The sequence below is a fragment of the Tyto alba genome, unplaced genomic scaffold (assembly GCF_018691265.1).
Source record: "Tyto alba isolate M040663 unplaced genomic scaffold, T.alba_DEE_v4.0 Super-Scaffold_18, whole genome shotgun sequence".
In the NCBI taxonomy this organism is placed as follows: domain Eukaryota; kingdom Metazoa; phylum Chordata; class Aves; order Strigiformes; family Tytonidae; genus Tyto; species Tyto alba.
The window spans coordinates 22,780,271-22,806,955 of record NW_024881280.1 but is presented as its reverse complement, the minus strand read 5'-3'; the positions used below and the strand labels follow the sequence as shown (position 1 = coordinate 22,806,955).

At 35.7% G+C, this 26,685-nt stretch overlaps 1 protein-coding gene across 3 annotated transcripts in view; it reads left to right on the top strand.

Annotated features, from left to right (window-relative positions):
* SEC23A (SEC23 homolog A, COPII coat complex component) overlaps window positions 1-25,633 on the top strand; it is a 28,120-nt gene extending 2,487 nt beyond the window's left edge. For all 3 annotated transcript variants that reach the window (XM_042791023.1, XM_042791024.1, XM_042791025.1), the window contains exons 2-20: window positions 1,995-2,236; window positions 2,755-2,812; window positions 3,079-3,165; window positions 4,172-4,408; window positions 4,514-4,593; window positions 5,531-5,675; window positions 6,006-6,164; window positions 7,001-7,116; window positions 9,260-9,383; window positions 10,499-10,579; window positions 12,334-12,423; window positions 13,671-13,777; window positions 14,548-14,701; window positions 15,424-15,501; window positions 16,582-16,743; window positions 18,221-18,307; window positions 19,780-19,935; window positions 20,555-20,620; window positions 24,166-25,633. In XM_042791023.1, coding sequence (XP_042646957.1) covers window positions 2,016-2,236; window positions 2,755-2,812; window positions 3,079-3,165; window positions 4,172-4,408; window positions 4,514-4,593; window positions 5,531-5,675; window positions 6,006-6,164; window positions 7,001-7,116; window positions 9,260-9,383; window positions 10,499-10,579; window positions 12,334-12,423; window positions 13,671-13,777; window positions 14,548-14,701; window positions 15,424-15,501; window positions 16,582-16,743; window positions 18,221-18,307; window positions 19,780-19,935; window positions 20,555-20,620; window positions 24,166-24,255 — 2,298 coding nt within the window. In that variant the 5' untranslated portion in view covers window positions 1,995-2,015 and the 3' untranslated portion in view covers window positions 24,256-25,633. The remainder of the gene's footprint in view (window positions 1-1,994; window positions 2,237-2,754; window positions 2,813-3,078; window positions 3,166-4,171; window positions 4,409-4,513; window positions 4,594-5,530; window positions 5,676-6,005; window positions 6,165-7,000; window positions 7,117-9,259; window positions 9,384-10,498; window positions 10,580-12,333; window positions 12,424-13,670; window positions 13,778-14,547; window positions 14,702-15,423; window positions 15,502-16,581; window positions 16,744-18,220; window positions 18,308-19,779; window positions 19,936-20,554; window positions 20,621-24,165) is intronic.
* The last annotated feature ends 1,052 nt before the right edge of the window (window positions 25,634-26,685 follow it).

The following is a 26,685-nucleotide window of genomic DNA, read 5'->3' as shown; positions in this document are numbered from 1 at the left end:
GCACCAGTGTTTGTACATTGGCCTCTGTGGAGCAGTAACTGAGTGGTAAAAATAACATCTGTAAAACCATTTCAAGTGTAGCTAGAGTAAAATGTGGAGAAAAGACTTTAAAGCCCCGTGCAGAAAGTTGGGAGCTCATGTTGCAGTGTATGGAGATAGAGTTGGTGGACTTGATAGCAGATGCTTATGGAATGGCTGAAATGGCCTTTAAGTTGCCATTTTCTCTGTTGTCTCAGGAGATAATTTTAAAAGGAGAGATTATTCAGTTTGTGGTTATAACTGAGATTGTTGCCTCACACAGATTGTTGTATCAATACCCCATTTTTCAGGGATAATGTTCCTTCATCTTTTATAAAACACTGATGGCTTTCAGTGTATTAGGAGAGAAATTTCCTTAATTCTAGATCCTTTTCAGATACCAGGCTGTTCTTTCCTCTCTTAGCTCAATTATCTTCTGTCTCTGATATCTCTGTACTAACTATGCTTTCCAGATATTCTCTCTCCTTGCATTTGCTTATTTTTGCTCCTTGCCCAATGGTCTTGCTCAGCCTGATCGCCTTGCAGCAACTGGAGTAAAAGCAATGGTGGAAGTGATCTTTTGCTCAAAGTCCTGTATGGCTCCCTGTGTTGCAATTGCTGTGACACATAGATCTGCTTCTAATATCAGTAAGATAACATACCATTAAAATGTGGGCAGATTAATTATCATAGTATTTCTATTACAGTATGGAGATAGGTGATGGTGATTGCACCTGTGGAAAACTTTGTGAGAATTCCGGATTTAAATCTCAATTCAGGGGAATTCCTGCCTGTCTAAAGCTGTTCATTAACTTAGTATAGTCTAAAATGAGACCTAGGAATATTTTTCCAGGCTACTTCTTAGGTAGTTCATTTAGACCTTAACAGTAAATTCTTAATGATTAGGCAGTGGGAGTTTAGCTATCCTAGTTGCTGGAAAAACTTGTCTAACTTATGTATTATAAAATGTACTGGGAAGCATACACCAGCTATTCAGGGACAGTGTAGATATAGCTGAGTGCTGGATTTTTTTTTAGGAGGGGTGGTGGTGCTTCTTGCTGGCTTTCTCAGATGTTCACAGGCTTCTGTTGAGCTTTTCAGATGTGTCTGTGTTCCCCAGTACTCCAGCTTCTGAGTAACTGTAGGTGAAAATTTTGAGGGCCTTATGTCAGTGCTGAAGTGGTAAATAGAGTTCAAATAATTGTTGGAAGGTGCATCTTGATATATAATGTAGTGGAGTATGACGCATGTACTTCTTTAAAAAGTTATTTCCTAGCATCACTGTGAGAACGTACTCTTGTGGAATGTAGTCTTGTTATTTCTTTATATTTTCATGTAGGCTACATGATGAGTTACTGAAAATGGTTAATTTATGGCTGCAAAGTTCTTACAAAATTTGACACAGCAGAAGACATAAAACAATTACACTTAGAAATACTTTTTGCTATTTGATTCTTAAAGAAATCAAAGGATTAAACAGTTTGCAAGAATGAATGATTCTTGAATAATGAACAGAATGAGTAATTGAATCCATTAGTGAAAGGCCTTAAAGCAGGGTGTATTTTTTTGTGTGCAAGCATGTCTTTTTTTACAGTCTGTTAGTGTGATGCATGTTGTCTATTCTGACCTACCTTAGAATTATTGCTTTAGTTGTAACATTTCTTGCTTGAGTTTGTTGCTTGAGTTGAGAACTGATCAGAGGATGGACTGTTTTAACACGATGTATTTAACTTGTACTGTGTCAAGTATTTGTTACTTTGAAGAGGCTCCTGCATCCTGTGAGTCTTAAATTTCTTTCTGTTTCACTTTGTAATTCTGTGCATTGCTTTTAGGATTTTAGAAGCACTACTCAGTGTTTATTGACTGCAGCTCAGTTACAATATTTGAATGTGTGACTGTCATTAAGTACATTCAGTATTTTGTGGTTAAAAATGTTTGCACTTTAACATTCTACTATTTTTTTTTTTTTATTACAGTGATAAACAGAGGAGTTGAACATGACAACCTTCCTGGAATTTATCCAGCAGAATGAGGACAGAGATGGAGTTAGATTCAGCTGGAATGTTTGGCCTTCAAGTCGTCTTGAAGCCACAAGAATGGTTGTCCCAGTGGCTGCCCTCTTCACGCCACTGAAAGAACGGCCAGACTTGCCTCCTATTCAGTATGAGCCAGTTTTGTGCAGTAGGACCACGTGTCGAGCTGTTCTGAATCCATTATGGTAAACTTAATGCATATGCAATATTTTCCCTTATAATCTTTAGAATAGTGCCATTTAAACTATGCAGAATATCTGGTGTGTGAAAGTTCAAGTATTCCTCATGTGAGTATACAGCTCAAATGTATGTTCAGGATAGGATAGTCCCAGACTCTGACAGCCAATAGGCATCGGCTGAGAAAGGAGAAAAACACAAAGGTAGAGGGAGTTAAAATGAATTGCCTAAAACCACGCAGAAAGTCTCTAAGAAAGGTGCTGAGTCTGTATTCTTAAAGTTCTTATTTGCTGGTTTTCCTTGAAGAACATTCTTCTTCTCTAAAGACAATAATTTGCCTGCTATCTCTGTCTAAGCCTATACTTATTTTGAATTTGTAATATGGGTACTTAGGAGACAGTATATTAGGAGGAAGCTTTTAATGTTTCAAAAACACATTGATTTTGAAAAAGAAACTTATTCTAGGGCCAGTTGAGGAAAAAGAATTGTTCATGCTATATAAACTTTTCTTATTGTATTTTTATAGCCAAGTGGATTATCGAGCAAAGCTCTGGGCTTGCAACTTCTGTTATCAGAGAAATCAGGTAAGAAAATGAAACATTCAGGATACAGAAAATCTTTCTTATAAGGTAAAAGTGAAAATCTTCCTTTTTCAAGTTGTAGTTGTGAACTGAAATTGACAGCAAGAGCATGGGTGTGCAACTGTATCTTCAGAGATTGCATTGAGATTTTTTTCATTACAGCAGTAGTGAATATCTGTTGCAGAGGAAAGTAATCCATATGTATGTTTTTGTTTTTGCAGAAGTTTTAATCTTTTGTTTACACTTAACTTCTGTGGTTTTATTTGCAGTTTCCTCCTACCTATGCTGGCATATCTGAAATGAATCAGCCAGCTGAACTTTTGCCTCAGTTTTCCAGCATTGAATATGTAGTGCAGGTAAAATTGTTAAATAAAGTCTTTAACATGTATAACCTTGTAATATACAGAAAGAATTAATTTTATTTTTACTTCTTCACTGCATTTTCATAACTGTGAGTTTATATGTGTTTCTTAGTAGATTGAACTACTCACTGCTTACTGGGTCTGCTTGCTGCTGTTGACTGCTCAGATGATATCAGTTCAAATGTGGCTGACTGTTGATTCATCTTTCATTAATCATTTGAATTAAATTTGTAATTAAATTATTATGAGTTAGTTCTAGGGCTATCTGGTTTAGAGAAATCAATATATATTCAATTCAGGTGTTTGAATTTTAATATCCTTTTTTTTTAGGATAGAAGTTACTTGAATAGAAATAAAAAATGGACCTACAACCCCAAATTGCAAACATTTGCAATTGCAATTTTGTAATCTCTAAATTCCATTTTTGAGGATTAAACTTTGTAAGACTTCAGTGAGGCATTCAGATTATAAAAAGAACAAAGACTGAACAGAATCTCTACTTTTTACAACTCTTATAACATAAAGGGGATATTTGCACATAGTACAGCAAAATTAGTTTAGAAGGAATAAAAAGAACTGATGATCTCTAGAGTAAAATTATCAGGTGAAGTGCCAAAATGTTATCAGGTTAAACTATTTTATAAGTGTGAATAGCTTTGTGACTGTTCTGTTCACTTGGAGCAATTAAATTATGTATGAAAAGATTTATATAATTGGCACATGCTTCAAAACTATCATGACATTCTGAAATATATATTTTTTTTAATTTCTGTAGTAAGCATTTAGTTTTTGTGCAGAGTTCATTATGGTAGGGTTTTCATTCCGTTTTAGTCCCAGATACTGATTACTACTTGAGAGGGAGGTAAGTTAGATGGAACACTGATACTATGGGTATGATTAAAATGAAAACTTTTACAAAATGTAGTTTATTTGTTAATTTTGGATCCTGTAAATATTGCAAGACTTGTTTTTCATGTGATTATATTTGTGTTTCTTAAAGCGTGGTCCTCAGATGCCTTTGATATTTCTTTATGTTGTGGACACATGCATGGAAGATGAAGACTTGCAAGCTCTGAAGGAATCCATGCAAATGTCTCTTAGTCTCCTGCCACCAACTGCATTAGTAGGTCTCATTACCTTTGGCCGAATGGTGCAAGTTCATGAGCTTGGCTGTGAAGGAATTTCCAAAAGTTATGTCTTCAGAGGAACAAAGGACCTATCTGCAAAACAGCTTCAGGTAATGAACAAAGGCAAACAAAAAGAAGTCGTCAAGGTGATGATGATGAACTTCAAATATTCTGCAAACAGATTCTGTAATAAAATCTTATGTATTTGATTGCAGGAAATGCTAGGGCTTACTAAAGTAGCTATTTCACAAGTCGGTCGGGGTCCTCAAGTGCAGCAGCCACCACCTTCTAACAGGTAATGTGCTTAAAACATCTAAAAAACATATATTGACTATACTGATTTACTGGAAAACTTACGTTTTATGACAATGAAAGTAGTCAACTGACAATTGAATCTTTTTATCAGTCACAAATTTACTAGGAGACTAATGGTTATAACCTGTATCTTTCCTACGGTTTGCACTGAGAATAAAAGACTTAACGGATGATGGTAAAATCATCTGGATGATTCTTTGGAAATGTTCTGAGAGAACGTTATATAGCCATATTATAGATACGTAAATAATGATGCTTCTGTTTGTTGGTATGCTGGAAAATGTTAATAGCTTCTTTAGTGCCCCTTTCTTATGTAGATACCCATTTTTGTCTTCCCTTTTTCTCCCTCTTCTGCTTATCTCCCCTCCCCTTCTGTCTCTCATTTGGAAATTGCAGTTTGGTGTTTGATTTTTCCTGTGTATTCCACTGTTACATAGAAGAAATAGATGAAATTATAAAAAGAGAGACAGTTTTGCAGTCTTTGCCTTCCAATAAATAGCTGCATTTGTAGACAGTCTGTAGCAGAGAGCATGAAAAATTGTTTATAAGTTAACATTTCTTCTGATCTGTGATTTTCACTGAAGTAGTGAAACTTTAGTTTCTTTTTGAGATTCATAGGTCACCATATACTGTGTTCTTTTGCCTAATTAGTGTTCTTTCTGGATAGTGGCCATAACTCTTAAGTCAGCAAGTTTTTGTTTTACAATCTGTTTGCTGAACTTCTTAAGCTGAATGTGCTGTGTCTGTAATAATACCAAACTGTGTTATCTTGGTGAGTCAGACACGTTGTGCTGAATTTGAACTAGAATCTAGAATTAGACATTGCTAATATATGTCTAGTATATTGCTAGTGAGGAACTGCTAAAAGTTTTATTTAACAATTTGAATCCAAATTGATTCCATGTATTTGTTTACAGATTTTTGCAACCAGTGCAGAAAATTGATATGAATCTTACTGATCTTTTGGGTGAACTGCAACGGGATCCTTGGCCTGTTCCACAAGGAAAACGGCCCCTACGTTCTTCTGGAGTGGCTCTTTCTATAGCTGTGGGGCTCCTTGAGGTACTTATGGTTGTGCTAATGTGTAAAGAGATCACTGTTGCAGAAACTCTTCCACAATCAATATATAAATCCCTAGTAATTGATATATATTACATTTGTATGATGATTCTGATTGATATCATCCCTTACATGCACAGGATAATTGTAGGTGTTTATGCATTTTAATGAGGCAAACTGAGACTTTGAATTAATGGCAGATTTAAGTTTTGGGAGGGAAAAGGTGCAGTTATTGTTAGAATTGTATCAATGTGATAAATACCTGCATAGCTATTTCTTTTGTTCAATTTGTAGCAAAACCTGATGGTTTTATTTGTCTTTTATCTCCTGCAGTGCACTTTTCCTAATACAGGTGCACGTATAATGATGTTCATTGGAGGACCAGCTACACAAGGACCTGGCATGGTTGTAGGGGATGAATTGAAGTTACCTATAAGATCATGGCATGACATTGAAAAAGACAATGCTAAATATGTTAAAAAGGGTACTAAGGTAAGAGGTGATCATGGGTGATATTTTAGGCATCTTACCAGTAAGTAAACATTTACATTTCCTGGCACTGTAAAATACTGTTAGTAGTAGCAAGTGTGTAAAGAGGTGGGAGTTTTGTGGTTTTGTTTACCTTTGTTTGAATAGTGGCATGTCTTCAGGAGTTTCTTCAGAAGTTTTGGTATATTGAGTTAAGGCTTTGTCTAACTCATGTTAAAGTTCTTTTTGGTGTTTGGTTTAAGTCAGAAAAGATTTATGTGACTAAGTGGTTTATCTAGAGCAAGGCTGTCTGCTTCTAAGACAGCTGCTCAAAACTGTCTCTGTAGTTGAGGGGAGGGTTAGACAGTAGAGTTTAGACATAGTTTTTTTCATCCTAAATGTACATTCGGGCAGGTGAACTGCATCCAAAACCCGTTGAATTCATCTTAACTGATTGTAATGGGAGTTTGAACAATTATCTCAGTTGCAGGCACCTGTCATTTATAGGCACTTGAGATTAGAAAAGTAAATTCAATTCTCTGTGTTGGATCTAGTACTTAAAGTACCACAAAGTTTACAGAGAAAAATAAAGTAATTTTCTACTTTAAATAGCAACCACTGGTCTGTCTAGTGTGAGTCAGGTACTCACCTGGCCAAAAAAAAAATCCCAAGTGTTAAAAATTCCTGTCTTAATTTCACCTTCAGGAAAAAAATATCCTTTTAGCTTGTATTAGAATATGATGTGAATAAAGTCTGATAATGTTGTTCTAGAAAAACTTTTGGAGTTTAGGATTTAATATGAAGATGAGAGGAGTTCACGTCATAAATTGCTATGAACTGTATTTTCATCTTGGATTTAGCATTTTGAAGCCCTGGCTAATCGGGCTGCAACAAATGGTCATGTTATTGACATATATGCATGTGCATTGGATCAGACTGGTCTTCTGGAGATGAAGTGTTGTCCCAACTACACTGGGTATGTGCCTATTCATTTTTAAGTAGTATATGAAGATGCAGTTTTTTGTTCTTTTAAAATTGCTTAACAGGAAGCACTTAGCAAATATGTTCTGCTACTTTAAAAAAATAAAACCTCACAAACCTACTCTGATATAATGTGGTGGTTGCATTTGTACTGGAATTTTGGAATTTCTCAACCTCTGGCAAATTTGTTGCCACAGTTCTGGTTTTAATCAGAAGGGGTTTTTGCTGTTTTAATATGATCTGCTTGAGGCTTAAATAACACAGATATCTTTTAAAGAGGCCATTTATCTTATGCACTGTTGCTAATTTTGTCAGTGTGTGTACATGTAAGCTGCAGGTTTCAGTAAAGATAAGGACCTGTCATCCTTCTTTTTCTTGCTGTTCAGAGCGATACAAAACCCTGTATTATTCTGTCTTGTTTATGCCCTTCTATATAGTGTTGTTCATAGGTTCAACTACTGTCTTAGGTGATTATCAGGTACATCTGTTGCTCCTGATTTTTGCTCCCTCTATACGGTTCTACATTTCAGACGTGGTCTTGTATTCCCTCCAGCTTGTCTTGCCATCAGTTCACTTTAATATGATCAAGTTCTAGTTTTTCTCATGAAACCACTCTCCTGTTTTCTGTCACTGTGGATGACACCTGCACCCTTCCTGTTACGCAGGCAGATCAACAGTCTGGGATAGCTTTTGACTCTTGCTTGCGTGTTAAGTACCTCATTCATTTTGTAAATCCTGCCAGTTCTTCCTCTGTATTTTTTCAAAGACTGTCTTTTCTTTCTCTTTCTGAAAATCTTTTCTATACTCATAGTATTTCATCTTTACTAGTATAGCCACCAGCTTTATATACCATTTGTTTTTTAGGTTAGACTTCTGTATTCAATCTAGATTCTTTTTCCAGGCTCATTTTTCTTGCTTGTTACTGTTAGTTTTGTCAATACCAAGCACAGGTAAAATTAAATGAAGCATCTTTGGTTATCAGTTTAATTGGTATATCTGTGGGTATTGAGCCTTCCTAGTTGCCTGTCAGTATCTTCATATAACAGAGGATCCTAAGCATGTGCTACATATCTAGGCACACCAAGAAAAATGAGAAATGCAGTGGCAGGTTGTGATGAACATACGCCACTGAGTTTCAGGCCAGCTTGGCTGTACTAATCACTGCTGGATTGCTTCTTTTCAGAGCTATGTGTATAGCCTTAGCTTGGGAATTTTTACCACTCAGGATCTTTGTTTATGACTTTACCTGCACATTTGACTCCTATAACTTTTCTGCATCAAACTCAGGCTGTATTTTTCTATATACTACAGTGTAATTTTGCTCTTTCTGTCTGCTCTTGTGACTCACCTTATCCTATTTCTGCTCTTCCAGTGAAACTAGCCTTAATACATAGTTTGCCTGTTTCTCCTACAGCTCTTCCTATTTTCTGTTTGGTTACATCCTGTGTGCAGGGAGGAATTTCTGATTCTGCACATGTCCATTTTCTTCTGTCTTTATATATCCACCTGAAAACTTCTATCACTTCTTTTGGGTATAATGTTTGACCTATTAACATATTTTACTAATATGATTTAATGAATATTTTTTGATGTATAAAAATAATATGTCCTGTTACTATTTCCTAAATGCAGCTTGTGATATTTCATGATAAGCAGCAACTGTTGCAGTTACATCCACAGAATATTGCTAAGCATAAAAATAAATCGTTCTTCTTGAGCATAGATTTAAGCATGAAATGAGTGAACTACACAAAATAAAATGGTGTGGAAATAAGTTTGGAATATTGAATATTAGAAGTAAACTGTCTTCCTGACAAGGTTACAAGACATTTGTAGTGTTGAAGTCCAGTATTGTGTTTTCCCAGTGAAGCATTTTGTTATGTATTATAATCACAATGACCTTAAGATGGTGATTGGGCAGGAAGCTCACTTAAAAATTTAATCCCTAACATTGCAGCAAAATATTGATTTAATGATAGTCCATTTTAAGAAGGCAGAAATGTGCCTCACAATGAACTGTCTTCAGTTTTAGGCTTTAATGGAAATAAGCTATAGAAAGCCAATGTGCTAAATTATTGTATAATAAGTAATCTATTTTAACTTGACGCGTGCGTTTTTTTTTTGTTGTTACTATCTAGAGGCTACATGGTAATGGGAGACTCTTTCAATACATCTTTATTCAAACAAACCTTTCAGAGAGTATTCACAAAAGATATGCAAGGACAATTTAAAATGGGATTTGGTGGCACATTAGAAATAAAGGTAAGAATGCAGAAATGCAGTCTGTTAGTGAAACACTGGAATAGGATCTCTATGAACTGTGGAATCTTTGCCCTTTAAGGAATTTTTAGGAACATGCTAAACAGATGTGTTAGGCTTGGCTTGGACATAGCTGTTACTGCCTAGCTATCTTTTTGCAGTTCCATGATTCTGTAAATGTTAGGTATAATGTTAATTCCTTCTTACCCTGCATTCAGTGACAGCTAAAAGGGAGACTAAACTAAAATAAATGTCTCTGTTAGAAACTCACGATGCTGTTTGTGTAGATTTTGAGTGTTTCTTGGATTTCGGTCCAGTTTTTCTATGTAGTCCAGGACAGCTTTCCTTTAATTTTCCATCCTTATCAGGATCCACTCTGGCACTTCAATAATGTTAATTTTCACCTCCACTCTTATGAGAAGCTTAGAGCTGAATGTGCTGTAGCTTCAGGTACTGTCTTCCATGATGTTTCTTGCACAGTACTACAATCCTGCCTTGTAGAACAACATTGGGCTATTTCTTGTTCAGTAAAATTCTGTTTAAGTTTTTACTGCTAGGATAAATAATTGAACTGTCTTTTTTCATGTACCCGTTTTTGTGAATTTTGTTGGAAGATTGTGGAAAATGCAAAAAGAGACCCCCAATTCTAGTCAGATGGACAAATCACTTCAAATAGGAAAATGACATTGGAAGAATGTAAATAACTGTTAAAGCTAAATATGTTTAGGAGATACAGAGTATAAATGTATTTGTGGGTTATATACAGGCTTATCCTACCAGTCTTCAGTTTTAATCTCATGTTGTAAATATTTTAATTACTTTGCTAGAAAATAGACATTATCTGATATACTTTCTAGGCTCTAAGGTTTATAAATAGCATAAACTTTTCTCCATGTTTTACATAGATGTACTAATTGGTACAGCAAGCATATGTAATTAAATATAGAAAGTGAGCACATGAAAAGTTTCTCTAAATGTATCAAGCATTATTATATGTATAAACTTTCCTAAAAGTATCAGGAGTCTGATATGTATCGATGTTTTCGTTAGCTAATGATAAAATAAGACTGAGTTCTTAGTGTAGCATATTAATGTATGTTTTTCTTCTAAATATGGAGACTTCAAGAGAAGTAAAGATTTCTGGAGCAATTGGACCCTGTGTCTCTCTCAACTCTAAAGGACCTTGTGTCTCAGAAAATGTAAGTAAACTTTGCTGAAAATGGAGGTGATACCCTACTGCGGAAAAAGAGGGTTTAGGATTTCTGCGTTTGAAGAGAGGCTGAAATTTTTCCATAAACAGAACAAATAGTATTCACTTTTTGCCAATTTTAAATTAAATACGTGCAAGGACTGGGCTTTTTGGATAAGCTCCTGTTCACTCTGGTGTAGGTTCAAGTTGTATTAGACCTTGCAGATCCCTTGTAACTTGTTTTGATAAGTCCACTGAGTGGTTGCTTCAAAATTATTACAGAGAAGTTATATGCCGGTATAGCAGAAACCAAGTGGAAGGTGAGTTAGTATGCTTTATTGTTTAAAATCAGAGAGATGTCCTTTTATCCAAAGAGAACTCTAAAAATACTTTGTTTAGAAAGACAGAACAGGAGGACATGAGACCATGGAAACATCCCCTTTATTTTGACTCAGTCTTTCCACTTCTGTAGCTGTTTCACCAAATGCACATTTAATTAATTGATTAGAATATCTAGCTATTACAGGTTCCTGAAGTAACTCCTTTAAATTTATGTCATTCTTAAATCATCACTTGTTTTCATATCAAGTAATACTATTATAGCTTAATTTTGCATTTGATAACTACCAAAAAAAAATATCCTGAAGGTAACCAAAGTATCTTACATCTGAAAAGTCTCACTTTTCTTCCTAACAATCTGCATAATGGAGCACTTTCCACCATGAAAGTGCTTACAGATTGCCTGGTTTAATCAAGTGTTTTTCATGCTTAAATTTTCCTTGTATTTATGATTGCATCTTGAACTAAAAATCTCAATATAATCAGCTTTTTCTTTTTTTCTTAGTGGTGCGGTACAGATTTTCTTATTTGATCACCCGAAGGACTGCATACATTACAATAAAAGTTAAAAACCCCAAAATCAATTAAATGTACATCTCCTTATTTAAGCTACATATCTAAATCATAGGAGATAATAGAAAATTAAATTGTGAATTCATGTCTGCTGCCTTGCTGTTGTATTATGATCGATTTTTATTCCAAATCCCTTTTTGTTGAAATTATCTGAATTAAAATTTTGGAGGTAAAACATGAATAAAATGTAGATGCAGGCATCTCATTTAAAGTGGTAACTGGACAATTATTGTAGCCACAATGCTTTTAACAATGAATACAAACATAGTGACAGTATTGCCAGTAGAATTTTCCTTGAATGTTTTGTTTTGTTTCACTGGGTCCTTTATGGATGACTGATTATTTTAATTGGCTATGCTGGGTATTTATGTTAGTTGCATAACTAAAGGAATTGTCACTTAAAATATATCACTTTCTCTATACAGTTACCTTGTTAATTACTAGAGACTATGTAACTACATACCATATACTATGTAGGCTATCTACTTGAAGTTTTACTGGTGTGCCTTAGAAGAGTCATTCCAGTTACATGTGCTTTTTTATCTTTTGGGACTGTTTCAGCAAAGGCTAGTGCTTTTCCCTACTTGTGACTTGTTTTTTAAATTTTTCTAATGCCATGTCCTCATCTTTCTAATGTTTTAATCTTTTGCAATTGTCTCCTTTTTTTATTATTCGTGCATCCAGTGCTGCAGTTGTTTTGCAAGAGTGTTTGTCTGAGAAGCTGGTGGAGTGATCAGGGAGAAAACTTGTGACAGAATAGTTGCAAACAATTGCTTATAATGGCCAGATGTCATACCTCACAAACAAGACAATACTTCTGGCTTGTAAAAGTATTATAAAATCTCTCTACAGGAGATTGGAACAGGGGGTACTTGCCAGTGGAAGATTTGTGGACTTAATCCTACTACAACACTTGCATTGTACTTTGAGGTGGTCAACCAGGTAATAAAGATTTGTCTACTTGTCCACTACACACAGTAATTTTATTTTATGTGACTGCTGAAGCCTATATTTTTGTGTGGTTCCCTCAAGCACAGTAGCAGGGATACAAACAATGTTGCCATTTTGTGTTGTCAGAGTTTAGAGATTGACACTAACAGCTTAATGATGAGTTAATCTTGAACGTGATAATGAGAACCAAAATACTCTACACGTTTTGCATAGAGTTTGTCTTTTAAGTCCAATTTTTCTTTTCAGTGTGTTACTTATTAAAATGTATTTCAGTTGCAATATATGAACATACTGCAATCTGTATATTTAAAAGTGCTTTTCAGGATTTCTCTGTTGTTTTAGTTCCAAGGCAATTACTCCACAATGTTACATTTTTATCGATGAAATTTTCAATTGCTCAGTATTTTCAGGTAAAGATTGGCTTCATTGAAACGCCTCAGGTTAGCCTGGTTTCCTATCTCCCTGAGGGTGTAGTAGGAAAGAGGATAAAAACATGACAAGCAAATGTGCTGCTTCCTTCTAGTACTTTCCCTTCTTCTATATATATCTGAAGCTCAGGAAATATGTGAGCTGACTGTAGTTTCTGTATATTTAGTATGATATATTGCACACTTCATAACCTGTGCAAATGTTTGAAAACTTGAACTTACCTTAGCCATTTTACTTTTTTGCATTTTTATTTTGGTCTCATTTTATTAGTAGCTATAAAACTGGTCTGCTCATGGTATTTAATAGTTGATTTCAACTGTCCTTCTCTTTTGGAATTACTTACCTTGTTAGCAGGGTATAAACCTGTATTTCTACTGACCAGAGTTCTGAAATTTCAGTTTACACTTGGATTCCCACCTTTACATTTCAGTGGCACTTTCCGGGATTTGTAATCCTAGTGAATCACGTGGTATTCAAATAGAATCTAATGAAATCAGCAGTTGTGACACAGCCTCTTTGAAAGTATTGTCTCTGTAAGGATATGTGGAAGGAGAGAGCATTGGTTGCTTTAAGAGTATCTGGTGGAGGCAGCAATTGCTCCTAACATCCCTTAACAGTTTCCAAGTTTATTTGCCATGTTTAGTAAATGTATTCAACATAATAAAAGCAGCAGATGATGCATTTATATAACTTGAGCTGCCTATTGTGAAGAATTTTATAATTTTCTAGTAATTTGTAAATTACTAGAAAAAATTGCTGTAAAATCTTGAGATTTCCCTCCATTTATTTTTTTTTCCTCCTGTACTTAGCACAATGCTCCCATTCCTCAAGGAGGACGTGGTGCAATCCAGTTTGTGACTCAGTACCAGCATTCCAGTGGACAGAGACGTATCAGAGTGACTACAGTTGCCAGAAAGTATGTTTTACTCTTGATGAATCATTTTCAAAAAAGCCGGATATATATTTGTCTTTTAATCTTTAGATTTGTAACCAGTCTATTGTTGTGGGATATGCAGTGCCCCAGGTGGTGAAGGCATGATCATACCTTTGAGACAGTTGCCTCTCTTGTTCTGTGGGCTGTTTATTCTTCTCAGAGATTGCAGTGGCTGTGTAATGATGTTATGGGAGTGCTCCGAAGTAACCCAAGTGATTTTAGATGAAGAGGAAGCTTTGAGTGAAATTCTATGGCCTAAACTGAGGAGGTGGTCGGATTTAGGGAATAGCAAAGATCACCTCATAACCTAGCTTGAGAGTGCTAGCTGCAGTTCAGGGGGTTGTAAATACCTGTTTTTCCATATATAACCTTTACCTGCAGCTTCCTTGATTCAATTTAACTGCTAGTGTGGGAATGTGTGATTAGCTGCATGGACAGTGCTTCCTGTAACTCACCTTTCATAATTCATATTTTTTAAAATGTGTTTTATATTTTTATTTCACTGGTTATTATATTTTGTATTTTATATTTTATGTTATTGGTTACACAGCATCTACAAATAAGGGACATTTTTAATTAAAGAATGGTTAACTGAGAGGCTGCTCATTTACACCCAGTAGATTTTTGAAGCTCCAGCATCAGCTTGTTAAACTGCTAACAGCACTTTCTTTGCCTTTATTTTGAAGGGATATTTTGAGGTTGGACATCTTTCCTTTCACTGTGATGCAAATACTTTTATTTTTCTTTTGCAGCTGGGCAGATGCACAGACTCAGATTCAAAACATTGCTGCATCTTTTGACCAGGAAGCTGCTGCGATTCTCATGGCTAGACTGGCAGTGTATAGGGCAGAGACAGAAGAGGGGCCTGATGTGCTTAGGTGGCTGGACAGACAACTTATACGACTGGTAAAAAGGACTATATTAAGAGTCAGATTGGTTCTTTGCCTCCAGATATAAATAACTAGTGTTCAGTGATTGTTTCTTTAAAAATAAACAAAAAAATTATTACCGGAATGCTTCATTTCCACAAGTGGATATGCAGAATTAACAGAGATTTTCTATTTTAAATGGAAAAAAGAGCAGATACTTTTTTAGCTAGTTTATTAATGTTTCCTCAGTCCTCAGCAGTTGGTAGTTGCCAGCAATTGAGAGAAATTCTAACATGAGATTAACAGAAATGTAAGCTTTCCCTACTTTCTACTGTCTATAATGATATCATAGATGAAATATTTTTAGCAAAGAAAAAAAAGTCAAAGCATCTAGAAAACCATATGAAATTTATTTATTTTCAAAAGTTCAATTTTCTGGGTTTTTTTTGCTTCTTACTTGTAAGTAAGTAGTTACTAATAATTTAACTTTAAATGTGTTCTCCAGGGCTGTTAACCATCTAACTCTGCTTAGTGAAATTAGAGAAGAAAAACTCAAAAAGCCATTAAAGCCTCATAAGCAAGGAAATCACTGCTTGTTAAGAAAAGAACTTACGTCAGTGTTTTTGCTAGGTTTCTGTTTGCTTACCAAGCTGTAAGCACCTCAAATCATGTGTCTATTAAAAACTAAAGAAACTTACAGTAACGGCATGACTAAGCAAGTATTTTTCTTAATTTGTATTAATTTTTCTTTTACTCCAGTGTCAGAAATTTGGAGAATATCACAAGGATGATCCAAGCTCTTTCAGATTTTCAGAAACATTTTCACTCTACCCACAGGTGAGTAGAAGGAAGGTGTGTCTATCAAGGGTAAAGAGACAATGCTTAATGAAGGAAGGGGCACTGTAGCACAGAGTAAAATAAGGCTTTACACTGGATAGCAGAATGAAAAGACCCTCTGCCCCCAGCTGCTGTCTGGCATGTGACATTAGGCAAATCATTTCTGTTGTCTGTGCTGCTGTGTCCCCTTTTGCCCTCTGTTCTTACAGCTAAACTTCCTCTAACTGTGTTTATTTTTTGATTCTCCTATAATGGAATTCTCGTTACAAACTCTTACCTGAGTTTGTAATTCAAATAATGACACTTTTTTTTAAGGGCCATTTTAATGAAGAAATTGAGAAAACATAAGAGAAGATATGGTTTTGCTTTATTGTTTCTTTCCTGTATTATGTATAATACTGACCTGAAAAAAATCCACTTCTCTGGTGAAGTGAACTTGAGCTTGACTATATTAAACTTTTAATAGTTTCTTTGCTATTAATCCATTCTGATAAATTCTTCCATTCTGATAGCTCCAGATATGTTGCTTTTGGACTCTTCATAGACTTCCATGATATTTCTGTTTGAGTTATATACCAGTCTCTCTCAAGGTGTCAGGTGTTGTGTAGAGACTGATTCAGCATGTGGAGAGATTGATTCAGCAATAAAAGGATTTGCTTTTTCCATTTTATTAATGAAGTTCAATTATGGTGTGATTAATGTTATTTTTCTGTTTACATGCTGTAACTTACCTTGTGTGTTCAAGGATAACAGCCTCCCTCACAGGAACAGTAGAACTTACAGTAAAGGAATGGCTGGGCAATATTCAGTGATATTATTTATCAGTTAATACTGGAGAAGAAGAAATACTAAACTTTTCTTTTAATTTAAAGCTGCTTTGTAGGTTTGTCCATTCTGATGTCTCTGTCTTACTTTCATGAGAGTATATAAAATCTGGCAAAGATGCATATACAAGCTAGAAATGTTAAAGGACTTGGAATTCAGTTTCGTTGTGGCATCGGTCTTGTTTGTGTAAAATATCTCCTGTACAACTCTCCTTTTCAGCTGTGAAAGTTCAAACAAACGTGTTTTGTTTTGCAGTTTATGTTTCACTTGAGAAGATCTCCTTTCTTACAAGTTTTTAACAACAGTCCAGATGAGAGCTCATATTATCGTCATCATTTTATGCGTCAAGATCTAACCCAGTCGCTTATCATGGTTCAGCCAATTCTTTATGCCTACTCTTTCAACGGACCTCCAGAGGTATCAGTATATATAAACACAATAGTAGGTTAAAATGTGCTGTTTTGCGAGAGAGATGATTGTTGTCCTCACTATTACACATTATAAAATGTGTTGTTTTAATTTATTGCATGAGAAAAAATACTAATTTAATATAGAACATATTATGAACAAGGCATATCTCAGAATTCTGATGAGCGTAGTCTTGAGAACAAAAGTCACTTTGTGAAGAAATGATGTTTTAAACTAAGAAGTGGTATTTTTTTTTGTTAGCTTTTGAGAGCTATAGAAGTTTTGCTTTTGTTTTTCTGGTGCCAGAATGTAAACATCAACAAAAATGTTTTTATTTTAAAATGTACTTTTTCTGTAGAGTTTGGAAGAAAATTCGGCGTTTTTCTGAAATGTACAAAATTGCCTCTATCTTAACGACCTCATCCAAAGCTTCTGATTTTGATTTGTTTATCATTACGTATGGATTCGATACAGAACTTTCCAGCTGACCTTATCATGACACATTTTGTATAAACCTAAAATAAAAAGATGATCTTCCAAGAGACCTGTGAAAGAAGTGTAAGATACAAGACAGCAAAAGTAGTCTAACAGATAAGAGAGAGTGAGGAAATGGTGAGATAGTGAAAGTAAACATAGTAGGCAAAGATCTTGGCAGGCTGGAATTGTAACTTTTGTTAGGATTTTTTTTTTTTTGGATGATATCATGGGGATAAAGAAGAAGACGTTTAAAAGTGGAGGTTAAATTAAAGTAATGAGGTGGTTTATGAAGAGCTATTCACAGGTGTAAGAACATTCTCCCATGTGTATCAGTTAGTCACATGGGTGATGCGAAAGACAAATACGATTAAGCAGGAGCTGACACTTTGATGCAGAATGAGTAATAAACTTTTATTCTTGGAATAGTTAATGTTTTTGGCATCCTTGATAAGATTGGTTCAATTAAATCATGTATTGCCACTATAATGTCACTGCCCTTAAAAAGGTGAATTAAAACTTTAAATATTACATTAGATTTAATAAATGATGAGTCTTTAATGTATACAGTATTGGTGGATATATATGCACAGTAATAATAGCTGCAAGGACAAGACTAAAAAAATCCAAACAACTCACAACCCCCAAATCTTATACTTGAATAACTACTGAATCTTTATACATTGAAATATTATTCAAATTAAAGACATTGTATAGGTAAACATGGAGATACTTGAAAGACTAGGAAAGTGCATAATAATGAAAGAGGTTTAAACTCTTCAATGCATTTTTTATTACTTTTATGAAATTATATGTTCAGAGTCAGGCTGGATAACTTTAGAGTGAGATGGTGAGTTGCAGACGTATAACATGAAAATGAGCAAATCTAGAGCTCTAGTAAGTGATCAGAAAAGTTCCTAAGATTCAGTGACTGATTCAGAAAACTGGTAGTGCTGTCTGATTGCTCAATTCTGCATCAGTTGGTAATTTTTTATTTATTTGTATATCTTAGCCTGTTCTTCTGGATAGCAGCAGCATTTTACCAGATCGCATTCTCCTTATGGACACCTTTTTCCAGATCCTTATTTATCATGGAGAGGTAAGATTTGTCATTTCTTACATAAATATTATTTTTCTGTAGGAGTGCTACATTATGAAAGTCAAGCCACAGTTCTGGCACACTCCAGTGCTTGACCTCTCATCTGCACGGCTGATACCAGACTCCTAATTCACATTTGTAGTTTGATAACCTAACATACCTATACACAGATACCTGACGTTACTTGATGTTTCAGTCCTGTTTGTTATTATGGGTTTAAGATGAATTAGCTTCAATATGCAGATTATTTGGTTTAGATCAATATTTTTCCAACTTTTGAGAGTGTTATTCCCCTCCCGCCCTGTCCCGCCCCTCCCTTGCTTTTCACTCATTTATTTTAGACCTCTAAATTTGCTCTTCTGGGATAGGGAAATAGAACACTTAAGTTTTTAGTCGCCCTTCATCTGCATTGTCCTGGAGGAATGAAACTGCGCTTGGCAGTTGGGTAGATAGACATTCCTGAGTAACATAAATATAAATGCTTGTGACTTGCTTCCTCCCTGGAGGAATTGAGCTGCTGATTTTTACTGCTTTGCAACTGTAAATGGTTCTGAGAGTTTGAGAAATACTGTTCTGGATCATGTTCTCATAGCTGCATTTTTTAAAATAGATGCTAAACTTTAACATTTCTTAAGTAGAAAAATGTTCTTTATAATTTTGTAAGATGCTGTTAGGAAGCAGCAGGGGCAGGCTGCTCCCTGAGGGAAGGGGAACAGGGAGCTGAACATGACTTCAAGACCAGCAGAGGCCTCACCAGTGAGGACCTGGGCCCACGGGACCTGAGCAAGGCAAGCAGAGCAGTTTGTGGGCTGTAGCCAGGATCAGCCGCCAGTCCAGATCACCAGAGAAGTCGATGGGGATGAGGCAGATCCCAGTTCAAGCTGGGAAGTCAAGTCCCTGGGTGGGGGTGCAGATGAGTGGGGTATGTGGCCAGGTACAGGCACGGCTGCAGTGGAGCTCAGGCAGGAGCCAGCAATGAGCCTCACTTTAAAAGCAGCTGCCAAGCAAAGGAGGGGGAACCCCTACTAAGGCTCCCTCCAAGTCTTTCCTATCTACTGCCTGTATCAGTGAGCTGACCCTGAGCAGCCAGCTCCACTCCTAGAAGGTGGGGAGGCTGTGCTACAGGCCCTGAAAGATAAATATCAGTATAAATATTTATTTCTTATGTGTCATGGACTTGCATATTAGAGAAGCTCTGTCCTTGATGTCATGAACAAATTATTTGGCATACAAAGGATGACGAAAAAAAGAAGTAGAGATGGACCACAAACTGTTAGAGTTTAAAAAAAGAATAAAATCTAGTGGCATGTTACTCACACATCTTGGCTTTTAAAAATTAACTTGCATACTAGAGGGCAGAGAGGGGTGAGTGGTAGAAAAGAGGCCACCAATGGCACATTATCTGAAAAGCCCTGTGTATCCTCTAAGATTGGTGAATCGGTTCTAAACTTCTTTCTTCCCTGTATCCCCAGACCATAGCTCAGTGGCGTAAATCAGGTTACCAAGATATGCCGGAATATGAAAATTTCCACCACTTGCTACAAGCTCCGATAGATGATGCCCAAGAAATTCTCCATTCCAGATTTCCAATGCCCAGATACATTGATACAGAGCATGGAGGAAGCCAGGTATGGTGAAGTATATATTATATAATCTAGGAGATGATGTGCTTTAATATCATGAGATTTTTTTTTTTTTGGTAGCCAACATGCATTTCTGTGCTAAAATATATGTAAATTGCAAGTGAACATTTTGAACTTTAAAGCTTTTACAGAGCCAGAGATTTTATTGTAGCTTTTTTTCTAATTTGTGAATCCTGTTATTTATTACTGTTTTTACCATACTGACTTGGACTGTCAGATTTCTTGTGTGAGATGTGTAGGATGAAAAAAGATAGTACTAGTTAGGGTGTCTGGACCAATACTAGAATTACTCTTTGTGTTATTTGAAACTTCTGAACATCAGTAAGATATTAGTTAATACTTGCTTTGCTAGTGCCTAGAAAAAGACAAAAGCTTACTTTCTGCTGTTTTGAAAAGTTGTTAGCAGTTCTGCATTATAGCTGTAGAATCCAGGGAGTGGTTTTATTTGTAGAGGTGCTACTTGCTCTTCTGAATAGATACCTGTGCACATTTTTATCTCCAAATAATAGGAATGATATATTTCATACATGTGTGATTTTTTTCTCTTTACAAGGCACTTCTATTTGAGAAGATTAATTTATTGCTTGTGTTTTGTTTTTTAAAGGCTCGTTTCCTGCTTTCAAAAGTGAATCCCTCTCAGACTCATAACAATATGTATGCATGGGGACAGGTAAGTATGAATCTACTGATGAAGCTTGTATGCATGATTTTCTCTGTTTCAGAAATCAAGTGGCAAATTGTGTACATGTAAGTAATAATGCCAAGTTTTGGAACTGAAAAAGAAATGGAGTTTTGGCCTGATACGACCAAAATTACAAAAGTTAAGAAAAATGGATTTCATTTCTTAAGACAAAAATGATCTGGCTTGCTATTTTGAGCTTCTGTTAGGCTGCTTTGATATCTAGCCATCTTTCTCAGACAGATACCTTCAGATTCCTTAGAATGAGAGGACTTACCACACATAAAGACTAAGGGACCTTTTTGCAATATGGGAAATACATTTTGAAGATAGTTATAAGCAAGAACTAAAAAGTACATCAGTAGCAGTGTGCTGATGTTTTCCAGAATTTTTGTGGCCCTGGTGACCAGGAATCAGTTTTTCAAATCTTGTCATTAGGAAAGAAGTTATGTAAGAGTTCAAAAGTTAAACTTTCTGGAGTAGCTTGTATTCTTGAACGTGGCATCCCGGTTCCATGTTCTCCTTCCACATTCAGCTTTTATAGTATGAAGAGAAATTCTGCTGTGGGTGAATGCAGTGCAGTGTCTTTTTCCCATGAAAATGTAATGGCATCAGACAGATGAAACCACATATTAACTATACGTTTAGAGTATTTTGCTAAAAGGCATACAGTGTTCAGGTCATGAGTGAGAGAGCTTTGTAGCAATTTTGTGGTGGTGATTTTTGTCAGGTAAGTTTTATCAGGGTACATTTTCACAGGGAAGTTCTAATGAAGCTTCTGGCAGTGAGGAGCAGTGAGATCCAGAGTGGAAGTACTTGAAAACTTTGTACTGAGTCAAGGACAGCACAATTTGAACTCAGCTCTCTTGTCTCCAAAGTCAATAACCTAACCAGCAATATATTAGCATTTTTATTCATCATGTTTCCTCCTTCAACATACACACAAATCTTGTAATTTAAAGGGTCTTGTTTTTATCTAAACATTATCTGGAAGATTTTGAACTTTTGACATTTCCAACAGTACAGGACAACTACTTCCTGCTCATTTAATTAGTAAGCAAATGAAAGAATATTCCAAATGTAAATGCAAATACAAAACAATTCTTGAACTGATCTCTGAGAAGAACTGTTCGCTCTGGATAAGTGAGACTCTTTGATACATCTTAGAAAAAACAGCTTTCCTTTTTAATGTTTAAGAGAATTCAGTTGTAGGGTAACATAGGAAATGGTGTGTTAATCTCCTCAGTGGCATTGCAGTGTGTGTGCTCAACATAATATCCTCCTGTGTTTGCAAGTTGAATGAAGTACAAATTACGAAATGAGAAATATAACTGTTGGGAGAAAATTCTGAACTGAATTGGTTTTGTTCTTGTTTTTCTTATGAGCTTCCTGGATTGTTTCATGTAATTTTATTTTGAGCATATCTGAAAGTCTACAGAAAATTTTGTTAGTCCACATTGACCTGAAGAGGGCACCCACACACCACTGAAACCATGTTTCAGGAGGTGATGAATTGACTAGTGGGGTTTTAATATTGTAAGTAGATATATATATATAATTTTTTTTTTTTTTAAACTGTAGCAGGTGGGTGCCTTAAACAATGTAGAAAAAATTTTCAGAAGCTAAGTTAAACTTTTCATGCAATTCTCTTATGTTGGTTAGTCTTTGAAGATGCAGTTGAAATTTTCAGATTGTATTAGATGTGACATTTATTTGAGAATGCTTTTATTTTCAACTCTTTTTTTTAATTTTTTTTTTGTCTTGGTAACTATGGGGAATGTGCAATTTGAAATTAGAGAAGAGGTCAGTGGCACAGATCTTAATCAAGTGCCCAGTTAGCTATCACCAAATCACTGTCAAAATCAATAATTTTGAATGAACAGAAAACAAAATTTAAGGTGGTCTGTGAAAAAACAAAGCTAATTCTCATGTACCTTTCATACTAGTACTTTATGACCTTGCCAGTTTTCACTTTATTCCCCAGCAAATAAAATAATTTGCTACCTTACCTACTGGAATGAAGGGTTCCCAGTTTTCAGAGGAAAGCTACTGCAGTTGGTGGTAGCAGTGGTGACAGCTGCTGCCCGTGTGCATGTGTTAGATGAGGTGTTCAGCTTCAGAAGTAGAGTCTGTGCCTTGGTTTTAATTACCCTGGGTTACCACTAGCAGTCATTGTGAGGGATCTATTTTTTTAGGGGTCTATCAACTCCTTTGGTGGTTTATTTACTAGATGATGATGCACTGTTCTTCCACGTGTAAGACACAAGGTGGCAAATCATATCCCGGCCCAGAATTAAACTACTTGTAATTCCCTTGAGGCTTCTTAAATAAGAGAGTTCAGGCTTAGTGTTTGGCAGGCTTGGAAGTAGAACGTCCTTTATTCTAATCTTGCCATCATCAGCTGATAGATGATTTTGTGGGCCTTCCCTGAGACTGGCTGTGTATTGTGTCAAGTGTATTGTAGTGATCTAAGAACTCTTACTGCTCCTGGATTTGTCCCTTGATCATTAACCGAGAACTGGTTTTGGCCAGTTCTCAAAAAGGGGCACCAGTTCTAAGCCTCCTCGTTAAGACTTCCATGTGTGTGTTTGGGAAGATTTTGTAAGAGTTCAGAGCGCTCTGATTTCACTTGGAGATTACGAGTGTTTAGTACCTTTGAAAAGGTTGAATTACTGAAATTTGTAGGCATTCTTCCTATATCTGTAAATGGAAGTAATGGCAGATAGGTTTCAAAGGACCTAAGAGAGTCGCTATGTAACATTTGCAGAGTTGCCAATTGCTGTTTTATATAGACTGTAAATTTGTTTAAAAATAATAATTAAAAGATAACCATTTTGAACTTCTTGGATTTCTGAAAATTATTTCTGAGGTCAAAAAGTAAATTGCAAAAATCCACCCAAAGGGTTTTTTTAGTCTTTTGTGATCCAATTTTGCAGTGGCATGACCTTCAGCAGGTGTGTTTGACATTTCTCTGAAGTGGCACAGAGCTGTAGGAGGGAATGTCCCAGCTTTCCTTGACAAAGCCAGCTGACATTCACTCGCTGTCGATTCGGACCCGTAGTGGATTTGTTTCCTCTCACCATTTTGATATGCCCGAGCCTTACTGACAGATACCGATTTGTTAGTTGTGTCTGTACCTCTCACCTTTCTCTGCTCCACTGAAGTAGGAATGATACAAGGACTCTGGCATGGAAGTTTGATTTACTTTTAAAAAATTCTGTTAGTATTTGGCAGCTGTCGAAACTCTTGAGTTTTGTATGGTTGATGTAAATATCTTTCTATACTGCAGCTCACTGCTGTGTGCATTAATGTGGGAGAGAGTGTAGTTGTGGTTTATGCCTGAATTTATGTAAAGTTATGAAAATTCATGTGAATGTACAGTCTGCTGATTTTTGTCAGAGGATTTCAGCAATGACACACTTCTAAGGTCTTTCTAAATTCATAACGTGTTTATTTAATGGAATGTGCTGTGCCTTAAATTGCTTTTTCTTCACAATGAGTATAATCAGTTCTCCTTGTTTCCTTTTATTTTATAGGAGTCTGGAGCACCCATTCTTACTGATGATGTCAGCTTGCAAGTATTTATGGATCATCTGAAGAAACTTGCTGTTTCTAGTGCTGCCTGAGGTTCTGCAGTGCATTAAAGGCACAGATAAACTGTAGACGTATTTCAGCTTTTCCTCCTTTACCCTTTTCCATGTCTTTCTTGACAGAATGCTCTGATATGCACAAGCTGCCTAACTAGATGTGAAGCAGTGTTGTTTTCAAAGAAAAGCTTTTCTTATCAGCAAATGTTTTAATGTGAACTGCATTTTGTAAAAATGACAGGTAGTAGGTTAAATTGAGTTAGAATTAGAGGAAAAAGAACAGTAATCTTGATTACTGTGATACTATAATTTGAGATTATTTATAACAACTTTGAGATGTGATTTCAGTTTCCTTTTTAGATGGTTGAGGTTGATTCTGCTCTGCACTACAAAGGCACATTGAACAATAAAGGAAACCTTTGGTGATGTGTCGGGCTTTCCAGACTGCCACATGACTACTTGACTACTTTTGCGTACTCAGTTTGAGCACAAAGTGAGCAAAGAAGCAACAAAACCCATAAAAATAGTATTAACTCAGTCTTTTGACTTAGGCTGGAGAACTTTTCTTTCATGCAGAGATACTATTGTTCACATGTTGTTCACTTTAGGAGTATTTAATTTCAATTATTTCTTCCCACTTACCCTGATTCTTTCGGAACAGAGTTTTTGTTTATTTTCACATAAAGAATCTGATCTGAAAAAGTAAAAAATCTGTTGCGCAAAATTTAAATCCACATGTTTTATTTTTGACGAAAGTATCTATTATCAAACACCATAACAGATGAATATGCTCAAAAGTTAACACTTTTAGCTTGAGCCTTGAGCTAAAAAGAAATCATACACTACCAAAATGAACTGACTAAGAATGCAGCCTTGATTTTTGTCTTGGCAAGCATACTTCTAAAAAAGCCCACATATTTAAGTTTTCTATTATTGCCTTATAATGTTATTACACTAATGCATGACACTGCACATCTGCTTTTTGTTTCTGCGTCCTTTTTGTTATGAATTCAACAGGCTATAGTTCTTGTTTAAACAGTATTATATAGAATATGATGTAATTAATTTGATATTTAGTTCATACTTGATTTTTTTGGGGTGGATAAATTAGTAGGCTTTCCCATGTACTTATTGAAGTTTACACGTAAAACAGATGTTTACATAGGTAATATGACATTTTGACAAGTAAAGATATGAGATGTGTTTTGTGGGCAATAAAAAATTGTGCCAAGGCTAAAGGAAGAGAGAGTTTTGACATAGGAAATTCAATCATATGCTGATGTGATAAGCATAAGGTATTTTTTGTTTTCTGTAAATTCTGAAAAGCTTGATTAAATCAACTGCTATCCATTTCTTTGATCTAAATGAGATGAGATCCTTTTGCCTCAATACAAATAAAATACATGTTTTTCTCTCACTTTTTGTATTGTGCTGGTTTCTGTTGGTGCTTGAAATTAAATGTGGAAATAAATCGAGTAATGGTAAAATTTAGAATAACTTTTATTCATGTAATAATTGGTATCCAACTTGTTTAACTTGCAGAGGTACTGGACTGTTCACAGTAGCGGCAGTTTAGGAGATGAAAATTCAGTAGCCCTCTTGACTTCTGTTTTATTTTACTTAATAAAAAGTTAATTTTTCTCGTAACACTAAATATTTCCAGTGTGTTTGGTAGTTAAATACCATTTGATTAATCAAGCAATTTGTCACCAATTCATGATGATTCATGGGGCTTTTTGTGCTTTGCTTCCTACCCTTTAACCAGGTTACAACTTGTAATATGTTCTTTTATCCAATTTCTTGGCAGCATTAACTTCTTTCGTAACTTCGAGTATTTAACATTGTCAAAGACTTTAAAAATCCAGATATATCTGGCGTATTACCTTTATCCTCCTGCTTATTCACCTCTCCCAAAGACTCTGTGTGGTTAGCAAGACAGGGTTTTCCTACATAGGAAGCATGCTGACTCTTTCCCAGAAGCCTGTGTCTATCCATAGACTCGTAAGTCTTGCTCTTTGTTACAGCCTCTACCTCTTACCAGGGACAGGGATCAGACTCATCAGTCTGTAACTTGCAGGATTTTCTCAACAGCCCTTTTTGTGAATGAGAGACAGACGGGCAGCAGGCTGCCAGTCATCTGGCACAGTGCCTGTCTGTAATGGTACCTACACACGTTCACTGGCACCTCTGCCCTTCCATGTCTCACTTCCTTCAGAACACCTGGGCGAAGGCCATCCGGTCCTGGTAACTTGTTAACGTCTCATTCATACTTGATCTAATGCCTCCTGCACATTTACAGAGGTCAGATGAGCTACATGAGGGAAAGTAAACTTTGTTATGACTGAGAATTGATCAACGTTTAAAATAAAAATAACACATTGTAGGGTTGTGTTATGGGAGAAAGTGGTTTAAAAACAAGGAATTACTGCTACTTGCTGTCCTTGCTGGCTTTTGTATTATTAGGTTTCT